We start from the raw sequence: 12354 nt of genomic DNA, 5'->3' as shown, positions 1-12354 counted from the left end.
GGTGGCATGCATTTTTAGTAGGCTAGCGCAACATTCACTTCGCCTCATATTTGTCTAACCGTTTTGCTTAGTGTTGTTGTATAAATTTTTATAGGCTATTCACTCTCCCCTCTAACCATTAGGACCTTTCACAAGATAGTTGGCTAGACCACCAACCACAAACATACCGACCCAACCACTTTTGTTGATTTGCCAGAGGAGGTAACGATTACCCAAATGAGATGTAATCGAATGATAGCAACACACTACAAGATCAAATAGTGCAAGCAATGTGCGCTGCCTATAATAGTTAGATGGTAATTTAAAACATTGTTCATCATTATCAGCATTTTAACTTGTTACATTTATGTCTCATTATTTTCAGCCATGTCAACATCCCAGAGTATAAGGGCTCTATGGAGCTACACATATGAGAAAGGACTTGTGGACATAATGAAGGAACATGCCAATATCCCTATGTATAAGAAACAAAATGGTGGACAAGAGAGGGTTGGAGAAATATCACCAAACAGTTCAATGAAAAGTTTCCTTTGGCTCATTTTACAAAACAGCAAATGCAATCAAAGGAAAAGGAGTTGAAAGGGAACTACAAGATAATACGAGATGCTAGGAAAAATAGTGATGCTAGTTGGAATGAGTCATTATGCATGATTATTGCCAAACCAAAGATTTGGGATGAAATGATTGAGGTTAGTCATTTTTCACTCTTTATAAAGCTAGCTATGTTTGTGTTACGTCTTCACTCTTTTAAAAAGCTAACCAAAATGTTGTTTTGTTGCATTTAATAGGGGAATGCGAAAGTATTAGTAAGTTCCAAAAGAAGTAATTTCCTCTATATGAAAACTTGGCATCATTGTATGCATGTAATGATCACATAATGCAGCAAATGTTTCTCTTTTGATCTGATTTGATGCTAAAAAATTCCTGTCTTGGTTCTAGTCCTCGGCCCTTGGTCCTATTTGGCACTAGAATATGAGTTGTGTGCTTGTCCTGTTTGTTTGGCAATTTTATATTCTGCTGTCATGACTCATATGGTCACTAGTCGGGATTGATAGATTATGCATTGGAGTTTGGATAGTGTTTTATGATCATAACTCTTAGCAGTAGCTGGTCAATATAGATTAACATCATAGATTAACTTATTCTTTAGAAACAAGAGTGTTAGAGTTGTGAGGTAATTTTTCCTTTAGTCTAGCATCTAATTTATATGATATTTTTTAATAGGAAATATCACCACTAGAGATTTGAATTTTACATCGACTGAACGTCCTCCTAACAAGATAGCAGGACCTCCAGCTAAAAGAAGGCACACTGAACAAAGTATGCAAAACACTGTTGCTGCCTCTGATACCATTGGCATCAATTTTGTTGTTAGTGGTACAAATCCATTTCCTCAAATCAAGGGCCCGGGAGTGCAATCTGCACCATCCAATCTCAATCTAGAGGACCAAGAAGGTGCTAGTGAAAAAATACGGAAGCAAAGTCAAATGGCTACTAAAATAAGCGAATTCATAGAGTTTAGAAAGATCATAATAGATGAGAAGAAGAAACAAGAAGATGATTATTGTGTGGAGAAGTGCATTGATGTTGTGGATGGCATGGAAGACCTAACTGATGAGCAGAAGGCAGATGCTAATGAGCTCTTCCAATCTAAGATGAATCGACAAATATTTATGAAGACAAAAAATCCAAATGTTCAACTAATTTGGCTAAAGAAAAAAAATTCACAGGTGTGTTTGCTTGTCGCCTTAGTTTTCTCTCTTCTTCTAGCACTAGATATGTTTGTTTTGTCATCTTTGTTTTCTCCTCTTATAGCATTAGATCATCTTAACTGAACCTATATAATGAGACTAATTTGATGCTAAGACTGTTTTATTGAAAGGAGCTAAGACTCATAGTTAGAAGATGACCTATTGTAGTGTTAGAACGTGACTAGATGTAGTGTTCTACTTATACAAAGTTCCAATTTTCTTGGCTAGCCACCTGCTGCGTATGTATGTTGTTGCTAGCTTTGTAGATGGTTGGCTAGCAGCTGATGCAATCGATCTAGCTAGTGTCGTTTTTCTTGACCCCTCATATGTTATCACACACTTGCCTTTGGATGTCGATATATGATTTGTTAGGGTTTGTTGTCAAAGATTCAATGGTTCACTGAGATATGGTGTTTGTTGTCAAAGATGCAATCCATCTAGCTAGTGTCGTTTTTATTAAATGAGATATGGTGTTTGTTGTCAAAAGTTCACTAAAACAACAAAATTCGGTGTTGATTACAAACTAGTACAGTAGTTTCCTATGGTTAGAATACGCTTGTCCTACTTTGAATTCTTTTTCCTACCATAGGTTCTGCTCTTTTGATATGTACTATTTTAGCTACCACTTGCACTTAACCTATGCAGAATGTTAAACAGTGTTGTGAAGTGAAGCATGGAGTACTACACATCTCCCATGCCCTATCCTAGATTCTTTTGAATTAACTAAAAAGATGTATGAAACATTTTATATTTCAGTATTATCCTAACTATTGCTTTATTACCTACTTCTCAGAACCAGTGAGTGATGAGGAACACCAAGAAAAGAAGGGATGCATGTGGGAGAAATAGTCTTTGGCAAAGAACACATATGCCTTCATTGCCAATTTATTTATTTATTTCTTGTTATTCAAAATTAGCTACATGTATTAATATTTAATTGTCCAATTGTATATTTTGGTCTGGAGATGGGTACTATTTTCTCAATCATTAGTTTCATCTAAAGTCTAGAAAAAAACCATGTACTTTGCTATGTGATGGCCATAGACATAATACTTGATGTCACTATTGATCTTGTTGACTTAAAATTATCAACATCAGTTTTGTATTGTGGTCTATGAATCGATAGAACAAAATTGCTATCTTTATTTTTTTTTGACTTTTCCCTATGTTTTGATATATTCCTTGTTACATGGGGTATCTTCTACGTTTATTCTTCATGTAGGTTTTTGAGAAGATGTGATAATTTATAGGACAACAAGGGTTGTAAGAGATAAGGGGTAAAATGTGGGTAGCTTATAAAAGATTGATTGTGTAGTTGGATATATACCTCAATCGGTCGTGTATTCCATATTATATAATGAGTAGGGATTGTCTTATCCCGTTGGAAAACCAATTTGGTAATTTGATGTTGTTTTGTAGAGTTTTTTCTTCGATTAGGCCAAAACGGACATGGGTTGATTCTAAAACCAGTCTGGGCCTAATTTGAGCGTCAACAAAATTATGTTCGGGCTTTTGAAATTACGATGGATTTTGTCCGCCCCTTCTGGCAACTCTGGAAAATATTGGTGTGTTTGGTTTATGAAATCACTGCAAGCTTCATAAGATAGTGCATCAATGAGTTTATCCCATGAATTTTAGTAGATTCAACCTATTCCTTATATATATACTAATTATTAGCTTGTGAGGAATGAGGTAGTGATGGATCCAACTTATTCTATTCCACAAATCAAACAAAAAAAGTGAGAAATCAGAAGAAAATGCATCACCTTATTCTTCAAACAAACACACTTTATTATTGTTAGGTTCAAGTACGCGGTGTCACGAACATGAGACAAATTATGGATTCAGGTGCAGCATGGAAACATGGTCACACGTTAAGGCCTTGTTCGTTTGCTGAGAATCTAATACCGGAGCTGATTTCTTCCAGCCCAGGAATGAGTGGAACCGTGCCTGTCACTCATTCCCAGCCTGTAACTATCCCTGCCTGTAACTATTCTCTGCTTCTACCATCTGCTGTTCGGTTAGCCAGGGATCAATGTCAGGCAGGCAGATTTGTTTCGTATAGATACGAAAATCAGGCGCATTTGGCATGTGGTATGGAGATTCAGAGCAAAGAAGATTCTGTAGTCCATGGAATCTCAAAAGTCAAAACGGAACGTTTTCAAAGTTTGTAGTGATGAAGAAAATAGAAACGCCACTCTAGATACAAAGGACTCAGCAACGCATCCTGACAGCAACAGGAATAAATCTGATATAAAACTTGCTGGCAATGTTCATCAATAAACCTGACATCGCTGCCTGAGTATATAACCAACAGAAGGCAAGGAAAATGACATTCTGAGGTACTGCTCCATATTGGAACCCAAAACTCTTTGTAATAGATGACTCAATCACAGAAACTAAAGCAGCATAAAGTTTACATCATTCCACACAATAATAAACTACATTGTTTCTTAAAAAAAGACACTATCGAACTGCCATGGCAGAGAGAAAGTCCTGATGTCCTTAGCCATAGTTCAGGCGGAACATGTCATTCTGCACGTAGAAATTCCCAGGTCCTGCTAGCATCAAATGGAACATCTGCACAGACAACAGGTTATGATGTCACAAATTTTGTTCGTGCATGTGAATCAATAGAAGTAAATAGAGACAAAATGAAAAACCCTACACTTCAAGTAAGTATAAACCATAACAGATGTAATAAATATTAACATAACATTCTGTACAGCTTAACACAATAAAAAACTGAAAGCACTCTTCCCCATTTGGATTCAATGGAGTTCACCTATGGAACACAAGCAACCAAAAAAAGATATACTAACACAGTTCATTGAAACATAGCCAACTGCATGAAACACAACCATAAAGTGAAGCCAAGCAGTCAAAGCAGAAGAATACATTACAGACAGTAGGATAACAAAGAGAGATGTCCACATAATGATACAATATAACAACTAGAAAGGAAAAAAACTTGCCAATTAAGTAGACTGACCTGTTAGACCATCGCACTTTTGAGCCAAACCAAAGTTGCTTCTCGATCTAGTTCATACCCACTTAGGAAGGCCTCTCTATTTTCTTTGCTCTTGATGAAAACTGCAAATGCTTTTGCCTTCTCTTCCTTTGTCACTTCCATTGTGCTCAGAACGGATATACACCTTTTGATAGAGAAGTCATTACCTTCAGCAACCTCCTTTTCTTTGGCTAGATCTGCAGACTCATCTTGTACTTGCTTAGTCCTCATGTCTAGGTATCTCCCCATCATTTCTTCAATCCTTTCACCCTTCTTAGGTCTCTTTTCTTCCTTTTCATGTTTTTTGCTTGATGTAGTAGTAGTAGTTCTTTGCTGCCTGCTTCTTTCAACAGCTACGACCTCATTTTCTTCATCTCGTGATAGAGAACCTCGCTGTCCATTTCTTTCAATAGCTACAACCTCACTTGCTTCCTCTTGTATCTCAGTGATTGAATCATCTTCATCTAGTACCTCATGAACCTCAATGTTGTCCAAGTCATCTACATCATGAATTTGTCGAAGTGGTGCTTCCTCTTGTGGTGGCTCAAGAGAAGTCAAATTGTAAGTACCTTCAGCCAAATGACCTACACGATAACAAGGAAATAGCTATAGAAAGTGGTCTTTCCTCATGAAATTCAAGTATAAAGAGAACCAATATAGTTATGACAACTAGAAGGAGTTAATTGGGGGGGGGGGAATATCAGAGCAACTAGTAGTGCAGAACTGAAGGAAAACTCATCACAGTACATATGAGAAGAACATGGATGTAGAGTTGCTATTCTGACATCTATAAATTGTGACAAGTAGAAGCATATAACCTAACTCTATAAAACTAGCATATTGTTGCTTAGTCATCAGAACTAGTAGAAAAGCATTACTGTAACTAGCATATTGTCAGCAAGATAATACTTGATCTACTGTAACTAGCATAATCAGCATTACTGTAACTAGTAGAACATGTATAATGCTTAGTGTGGCCTGGAATAGGTCTAGGCTCCATTAGAGATAGTACTATACTCCATGTTCTGGCCAGTGTGGCCTGGAGCTTGTGGAAAACTAGGAATGACTGGGGTTTTAATGATCACCTCATTAAGTCTGCCAAAGTTGTAGCTCACAAAGTCATGGTTTTTTTTGTCACAGTGGAAGAAACTTAAGCCGAAGGAGAAGATGAACATGGACGACACTCTGAAGAAACTCCAAGAAGGATAGCATGCATGGTGAGCTTTATATTTTGTTATCTTTTTGCTTGTAGCTCGCTTTTATTTCTAGATGGTAACGTTTGTGTGGGCTAAACATTGTAAGCTGGTAATCCCAGCAGATACAGGTTGCTTTCAATATAAGCAAGGGTCTTTGCCTTTGGTCTAAAAAAATGTTATCCTTAGAGTATGAGTTAGTGTATGTTTCCAAATATTGGCGGGAAAAGTCCTTAAACTAAATCTCTATTGAATGGCACTGCCATCCTTACCAAGGCACTGCTTCATGCATGCATGCGTGCTGCGCTGCTGCTAATTTTCAAACACACGCATACTGCACGGATGAGCCCAGCCCACCAAAGACAAGAGCTATAGTATGTCGAAACACCAATGGAGCAAACGGTGGGCTATGGAGTGTGCATATGTCGAACGAGTCATGTCTGGCAATGGTATATATATATGGAACGAAAGTAAGGCGGGATATGGATGAGGAAGAAAGAATGATTAGATAAGACATGACACTGCTTTAGTTGAGGAGATTAGAGCTGAAAGACTGTGGGACCCAGCCACATGCTGCTTGTCCTAACAAATTTATGGCAACCATAAATATAGATCAACTTTAATATGTGTTCATAACTGGACTGGTTGTTAGTTGAGGTTTGTGAAACCTGGTTTACCAACACAACTTTTTATGGGTCAAATATCCATATTGAAGTGGGCAAGGAATTAGCTTAGGCGCTACTTCTCTAATGGTTTCAAAATTGCGCGGGCAAATACACTACTTAACACATAGGTCAATGATGCTGTTACTTTGTATATACCACTACTACGAAAATAATTTTATAAGACATGTTATTTATAGAAGCAGTCAAAAGAGTTTTGTCACCAAAAATACTTGATCAAAGACTACTATACAAATCAAGTGAATCATAGGATAATATAGATCAGCAAGATAGAAACAAACAAATACTAAAGTGAGAAGCAGAAAGAATATATTGATTGACACTGTTTGCAACTATAGAAAGTGAACCTACCATCATAAAGCTCTCCCAAAGCATCAAATAGTGGAAATCTTGCCTTACTGTTGCGGAACTTCCTAATTTTAGGGAATATCTGCACATTCAAAGAGAACCATTGATCAAATATGAGGTTATCACTATGAGGATATCCATAGAATTACTTTAAGAAATCAACTTACAATTTCAAGGTTATCCCACATAGATGGTGATCCTTCAACCATATGCCTATCTTCATTCCAGGTGGCCCCACTCTGCCTCCTTGTCTCTTTGAGCATCCTATAGTCTTTCTTTAGCTGTCCTTCTTTGTCTTGAATCTGACTCTTTGTGTAGTTGACATACTTGTTCCTCAGATGGAACTCCTTCACCATTTTATTCCACCCTTCAGGGGTCCATCCATTGTCACCTCTGTAGCCACTATCTTTATACTCATGGAGAATGTCTACTAGGGACTTCTCAAGGGCCGGATTCCAGTCCGCTCTTTGCTTTACTACTACGTAAACCATGGTCAAACATCAGGTTACCAAAAATCAGCAAATATAAATAACAGTAAAGAAATACTAGTTTATAGGTTACAGGTTTACTAAAACTACTATAATAGCACATGGTGCAATAAACTGTATAGAAGAAAATTACTTCAAGAAAGTTTTTTTAGTAGAGAATTAACAGCAATAACAGCAATAATAGCAGAGAATTAATAGCAATAATAGCAGAGAAATAATAGCAATAATAGCAGAGAATTAAACACCATACCTCTCGGAGAACCTCCAGTCTTCTTTGCCTTACTGCATTTAGGAGAAGCCTTCTTTTTAATACCACTTGTTGTACCCAAGAACCGGTGCAACTTTGGTGACGCCCTTGCAATCATATTGAGCTTCGGGGAGCCTTTTCCAACCATCGCTGTCAAATATGACACAAGCCTATTCACTTATTACAAGCTTATTCAATTATTACAAGCCAAGTTTATTACAAGCTTATTCATGACAAAAGCTTATTACAACCTATTCAAAGACTAATTTAAAGACTAAAAAGAAGTCTCGGCTTAATTACAATCCATGCTTATTATAAGCTTATTGACTTATTACAGCCTATTCAAAGATTAATTTAAATGTTGCTGGTACTGAACCCACATTTCTTGGGCGATGGTGTCTCTTAAAGCGTTGCCTTGTACTGAACCCACATTTAGGTCATTCATTTGATCACCACTTGGTACAACAACAAAGTTTCTTGGAGGGATATTATCCGGCTGATGATCTAACCATTCCTCATCTCCATGAAGTAATCGGATCAGATTATGGAAGATGGAAGCAGCTATAGGTATCTTTACTTGATTTTCCAACATGTTGAATGTGGCAACTTTCAGAATGGGGAAGCGCTTCTTAAGCACCCCCAAAGCCCTTTCCACATGGTTCCTCAGTAGTGCATGGCGGTGGTTAAAGAGCTCCTTTGGGTTCTGCGGCCTTCGATGTCCAGCCCCAAATTCTTTCAAATGGTATCGAACTCCCCGATATGGAGCAAGAAAAGATGGAGTATTTGCATACCCTCCATCAACTAGATAGAATTTGCCTAGAGGTACTTGGGAGCCCTTGCTCATAGCTGATCGTAGCACTCTAGAATCTGTAGCCGATCCCTCCCATCCACTAGAGACGAAAGTGAAGTTGAGATCGAAATCACATGCCACCATCACATTAATGCTTAGTGTGCCCTTCCTATTTCTAAAAGGAGAAGCTTTCTCAGAGGCTATGGAAATAGGAATATGAGTTCCATCAATGGCACCTAGACAATTCTTGAAAAATGGATAGAATCTAGGATTGTCTTGGATTTTTGTATGCACTTGATTAGGATCAGGAGCTTGAAGGTAACGGCGAGAGAGTGCGGGAATGACCACCTTGAAGAAGTGGTTGATGTGATGATGGAAGGTGTCATTGCTGTGCCCAAAGAACACTTGGAGATCCTCATACGAGGCGTTGTGACTTAACATGTATAGGAAGAAACCCAACTTCTCCTCCATAGTTATCCTAGTATCAACAACAAGCCTTTTGCTTCTAAGATAATTTGCCAATTCTCTAAAGATGTGTGGTTCCATCCTAAATGCAACTTGACAGTTCTTGACATGTCCCTCGAGGAGTCTTCGAACTTTAACCTTGCCTGTTTCTTTCGAAGTATGATGTTTCTTCTTTTCCCCTCCTCTAGCAGAACTCATAAGATATAAGGCGGGGAAAATAAATAGCATCATGTCATCGTCTTCTTCCTCCCTCCTCTTTCTAATACGATCTCATAGTGAGAGACGCATTGCAGGACTGAAGCCTACAATTTTATAGTCATATAGAAGCTAAATATTATTAACCATGTCATATAGAAGTTATATTATTGACCATGTCATATAGAAGCTGTAATAAAGATTATAGTCGTCTTATAGAAGCATATATAAACTTATAGTCATATAGAAGCTTTTGGAGTACCTTTTGGAGTTGGCACCGGATCCCAAGAAGGCGGAGGTTCACCTTCCCCAACTCTAAATGGTGCTGGAGAGATCTACAAGTAACAAGAAACTATTTAAGTTTATATATATGGTTCGTAGAAAAATGCCAACACAATTACCACATGTCTAATGCAGCATGTTTTGAACCAAAGGAGCAGCACTAATGTAGAGCTTCAGAAAACTAAAGGTACAGAAACAATGACAAGTTGCGGACCCTACTGAACCCAACGAATGAACTGCAAGGCTAAAGAGGTCCTACCTTTCTTCTTAAAAACAAAGGATAATAACAACTCACAAGCCTTTAAAACAAAGAAGAAGCTCAATTTAGTCTGCAAGAAACTAAGGAAGCAGCCAACACATAAACTGGAAATTTAGTCTGCAAGACACAGAACACAACCTGCAGACCTGAACCTCTACTAACTATTTTTAGAAAAAACAAAGGTACAGAAGTATCAACAGAACAAGTATGCAGTAAGTTTGTACCACAGGCCACAACTTGTTCAACAAACTACAAAGTACAGTCCACAACCACAGTTAAGGCAAGAATATGTATTCTGCTATACAACACAAAAGCATGTCACATGTAAAATGCTAGGATTATATACTTTGCATGCATGTCGAGAAAACCTATAGATTTACATCCAAAAAGGCCAAGTTACAACCAAATGTATACAATATATCGCATTGCAGTACACAACTCTGGTTATCATAAAAGCACCATATGCATGACGCTTCACCCAACACCTTTACAAATTGACAGTGAAGTATCAATCGCAGAAGCAGAAACTACATTGGTTGGTGTGGACTAATAACAACAAAAACGGTTAGAACTGTTGGTGCAGCTGCTTGAACAATCAGAAGGGCAGGAAGAAAAAAAGGACCCATAGAAACTTGTGGATTTCTAAAATGCAGGAGTATCTACTGCTGTGCGAGGGAACGACCTACACTTGTGACACAAATACTGAGACACACTTGTGGATTTCTAATTTGCAGACTAAAAATATAAGCTTTCCCTCAGCTAGAGTTTACTTAATACTGAGACACAAATAGTAAGTGCAAGTAGAGGTAATCCTCAGCAAGTGGAGAATTCCTAGTCATTGTGAGTTGTGACCAAATTCATTAAACATAAAAACATTCAACAGAAGGGCAAGGAACATTCCATTGTTTCATATTTGAGGTACCAGGAACTAGAGTATGGAACGTTACCGGTAGTAACAGAAGGACAACCGAAGTAGTTGCATTTTTAATACTAAAAAAGAAGATAATGCATTAGTATTTCGTTTCGACAGGGCGACACTGTCTAGGCAAGCAGATGGTCAAACCAAGAGATGATGCAAAGTGTTGTTTCCAGAAGACACTACTGCATGTGTTTATGCCTGAATATAATCCTGTTGATGCACTGCACCAGCAAAACCACCTTAGAACATGGCTGTCAACCGGTAAAGCTAGCTAGATGGATCACTCCAGTATGAGTAGTGCACAATCAATCCACCCCCATAACTCAAGAAATCAATTTTAGACCCTTCAATGTGTCCTTCAAATGCCAATCAAGCTAGAGATTTACATCTAATAATATAAAATTTTTAGTATGGAGCTGATTTAAATATTAAAGAATGCAAGATCACATGGGGTGTCCTTCGACAGAAATATTTTTGCTTCGACTAACAGAACTGAAAGGCCCCACAATAAGTAAATGTGAATATTTCAATATAATGAAAATTAGCACATGGCAGTACTGATTTTTAATAATACAGACTAGACTTGCATATCACGGTTAGCACCATACACATTGCTACCTTTGACTACGAGAAATCAAACAATCATGATTTTTTCCATTTTTTAGCCATCTAGCCAAAATCAATTTTTCATTCTCTTAACATCTAAACGATGGAAGTAACTGACCAAAATGCTCCCAACTAAGCACTAAACAAGCAAGCAGCAAGCATATACCTCTATCAATTATTCCTTCTCCACTCACTTCTACGTGAGCACAGCAAGCTAGCACCTCCCTACACCCCTCTGCACCTGGGCAAATTTCTCTCTTTCTCTGTGCTACTTATTCATCACGAGCAGATCAACATTAGGCCAGAAGTAGCAGCTCACACTTCTCCCTCTGCTCTCTATTTTCCCCAAAATCAGATGAGGCATACAAGCTACAGCAGTCCAGAAGCTAGCAGCTACAGCACTACGAGCTCAGATCAGGTCGACCGACCCATGATTCCATCCCTCCCCCAGCCACTCCGCTCCCCACACAAATTAAAGCCCCACCTCTGAGCATCCTCACCGGCCGGCAGGAGTTTTTTTTCCTTTTCCAAGAACCCTAGAGGAGGGAGAGAGGACGAGGACGAAGGGGAGAGCGAGGGAATCACCGGCGAGAAGGACGAGGAAGGGGGAGGACGTAGGGTTGCCGTCGCCTCACGCCGCCCCGCGGTCTCCCCGCGCCGCCCCGTGGTCACCTCGCGCCGTCCCGCCGTCGCCTCTACTGCGTCGTCGCGTGCTCGCGTCGTGGAGAGTGGAGACAGGGAGCCGGCGCCGATCCGGATGGTAGGAGGTGTGGTTCCGTTCCGGGCCGTGGAGACTGGGAAAAGAGAAGCCAGTTTTGATTCCGGGCCAGTTTTCGTTCCAGGCCGGCCCGAAACGAACGCATAGTCTCGTTCCCATCCGGATTGAAAACGGGCCGCAGCGATCCGCCCGGAACGGGCTCGGGAACGGGCCAATCCGGTGGAAACGAACGAGGCCCTAAGAATAATATATTCGGAGACTTGGAGGAGACTGCGGTCTTCGATCCTGGATGAAGATATATATAGTAGTAATCTAAAGGAAGAGAAAGGAGTTAGAGCATCTTCAATTGTTCAAAAAAAAAACACTTAGTAAATCAACAAGTTTTTCAAGTGGCTAAAAA

The 12354-nt window shown here is 39.0% G+C and overlaps 1 protein-coding gene and 2 pseudogenes across 1 annotated transcript; 1 reads left to right on the top strand and 2 right to left on the bottom strand.

Annotated features, from left to right (window-relative positions):
• The first annotated feature begins 366 nt into the window (after positions 1–366).
• On the top strand, positions 367–2991 carry LOC136507612 (L10-interacting MYB domain-containing protein-like; annotated as a pseudogene).
• Positions 2992–4256: 1265 nt separating this feature from the next.
• Positions 4257–7868, bottom strand: LOC136507611 (uncharacterized). The gene is made up of 5 exons (XM_066502280.1): positions 7724–7868; positions 7153–7463; positions 6989–7067; positions 4774–5345; positions 4257–4331 (listed from the first exon to the last, which is right to left on the bottom strand). Exons 1-5 carry the CDS (start codon positions 7866–7868, stop codon positions 4257–4259), a joined length of 1182 nt encoding a protein of 393 aa, XP_066358377.1.
• Positions 7869–8069: 201 nt separating this feature from the next.
• LOC136506653 (protein ANTAGONIST OF LIKE HETEROCHROMATIN PROTEIN 1-like) lies at positions 8070–9269 on the bottom strand (annotated as a pseudogene).
• Positions 9270–12354: the final 3085 nt, after the last annotated feature.

Source organism: Miscanthus floridulus, chromosome 15 (assembly GCF_019320115.1).
Source record: "Miscanthus floridulus cultivar M001 chromosome 15, ASM1932011v1, whole genome shotgun sequence".
In the NCBI taxonomy this organism is placed as follows: Eukaryota; Viridiplantae; Streptophyta; class Magnoliopsida; order Poales; family Poaceae; genus Miscanthus; species Miscanthus floridulus.
This window is presented reverse-complemented; position numbering and strand designations above follow the sequence as displayed.

Excerpts from the sequence above, each read along its gene's own strand:
- LOC136507611 (XM_066502280.1), bottom strand. The coding sequence starts at position 7,868 with ATGGTTGGAAAAGGCTCCCCGAAGCTCAATATGATTGCAAGGGCGTCA. Across the intron at positions 7,068-7,152 it reads TGTGGGATAACCTTGAAATT|ATATTCCCTAAAATTAGGAA; the intron begins GTAAGTTGATTT and ends TTGAATGTGCAG. Across the intron at positions 5,346-6,988 it reads TTTGGGAGAGCTTTATGATG|GTCATTTGGCTGAAGGTACT; the intron begins GTAGGTTCACTT and ends GTTATCGTGTAG.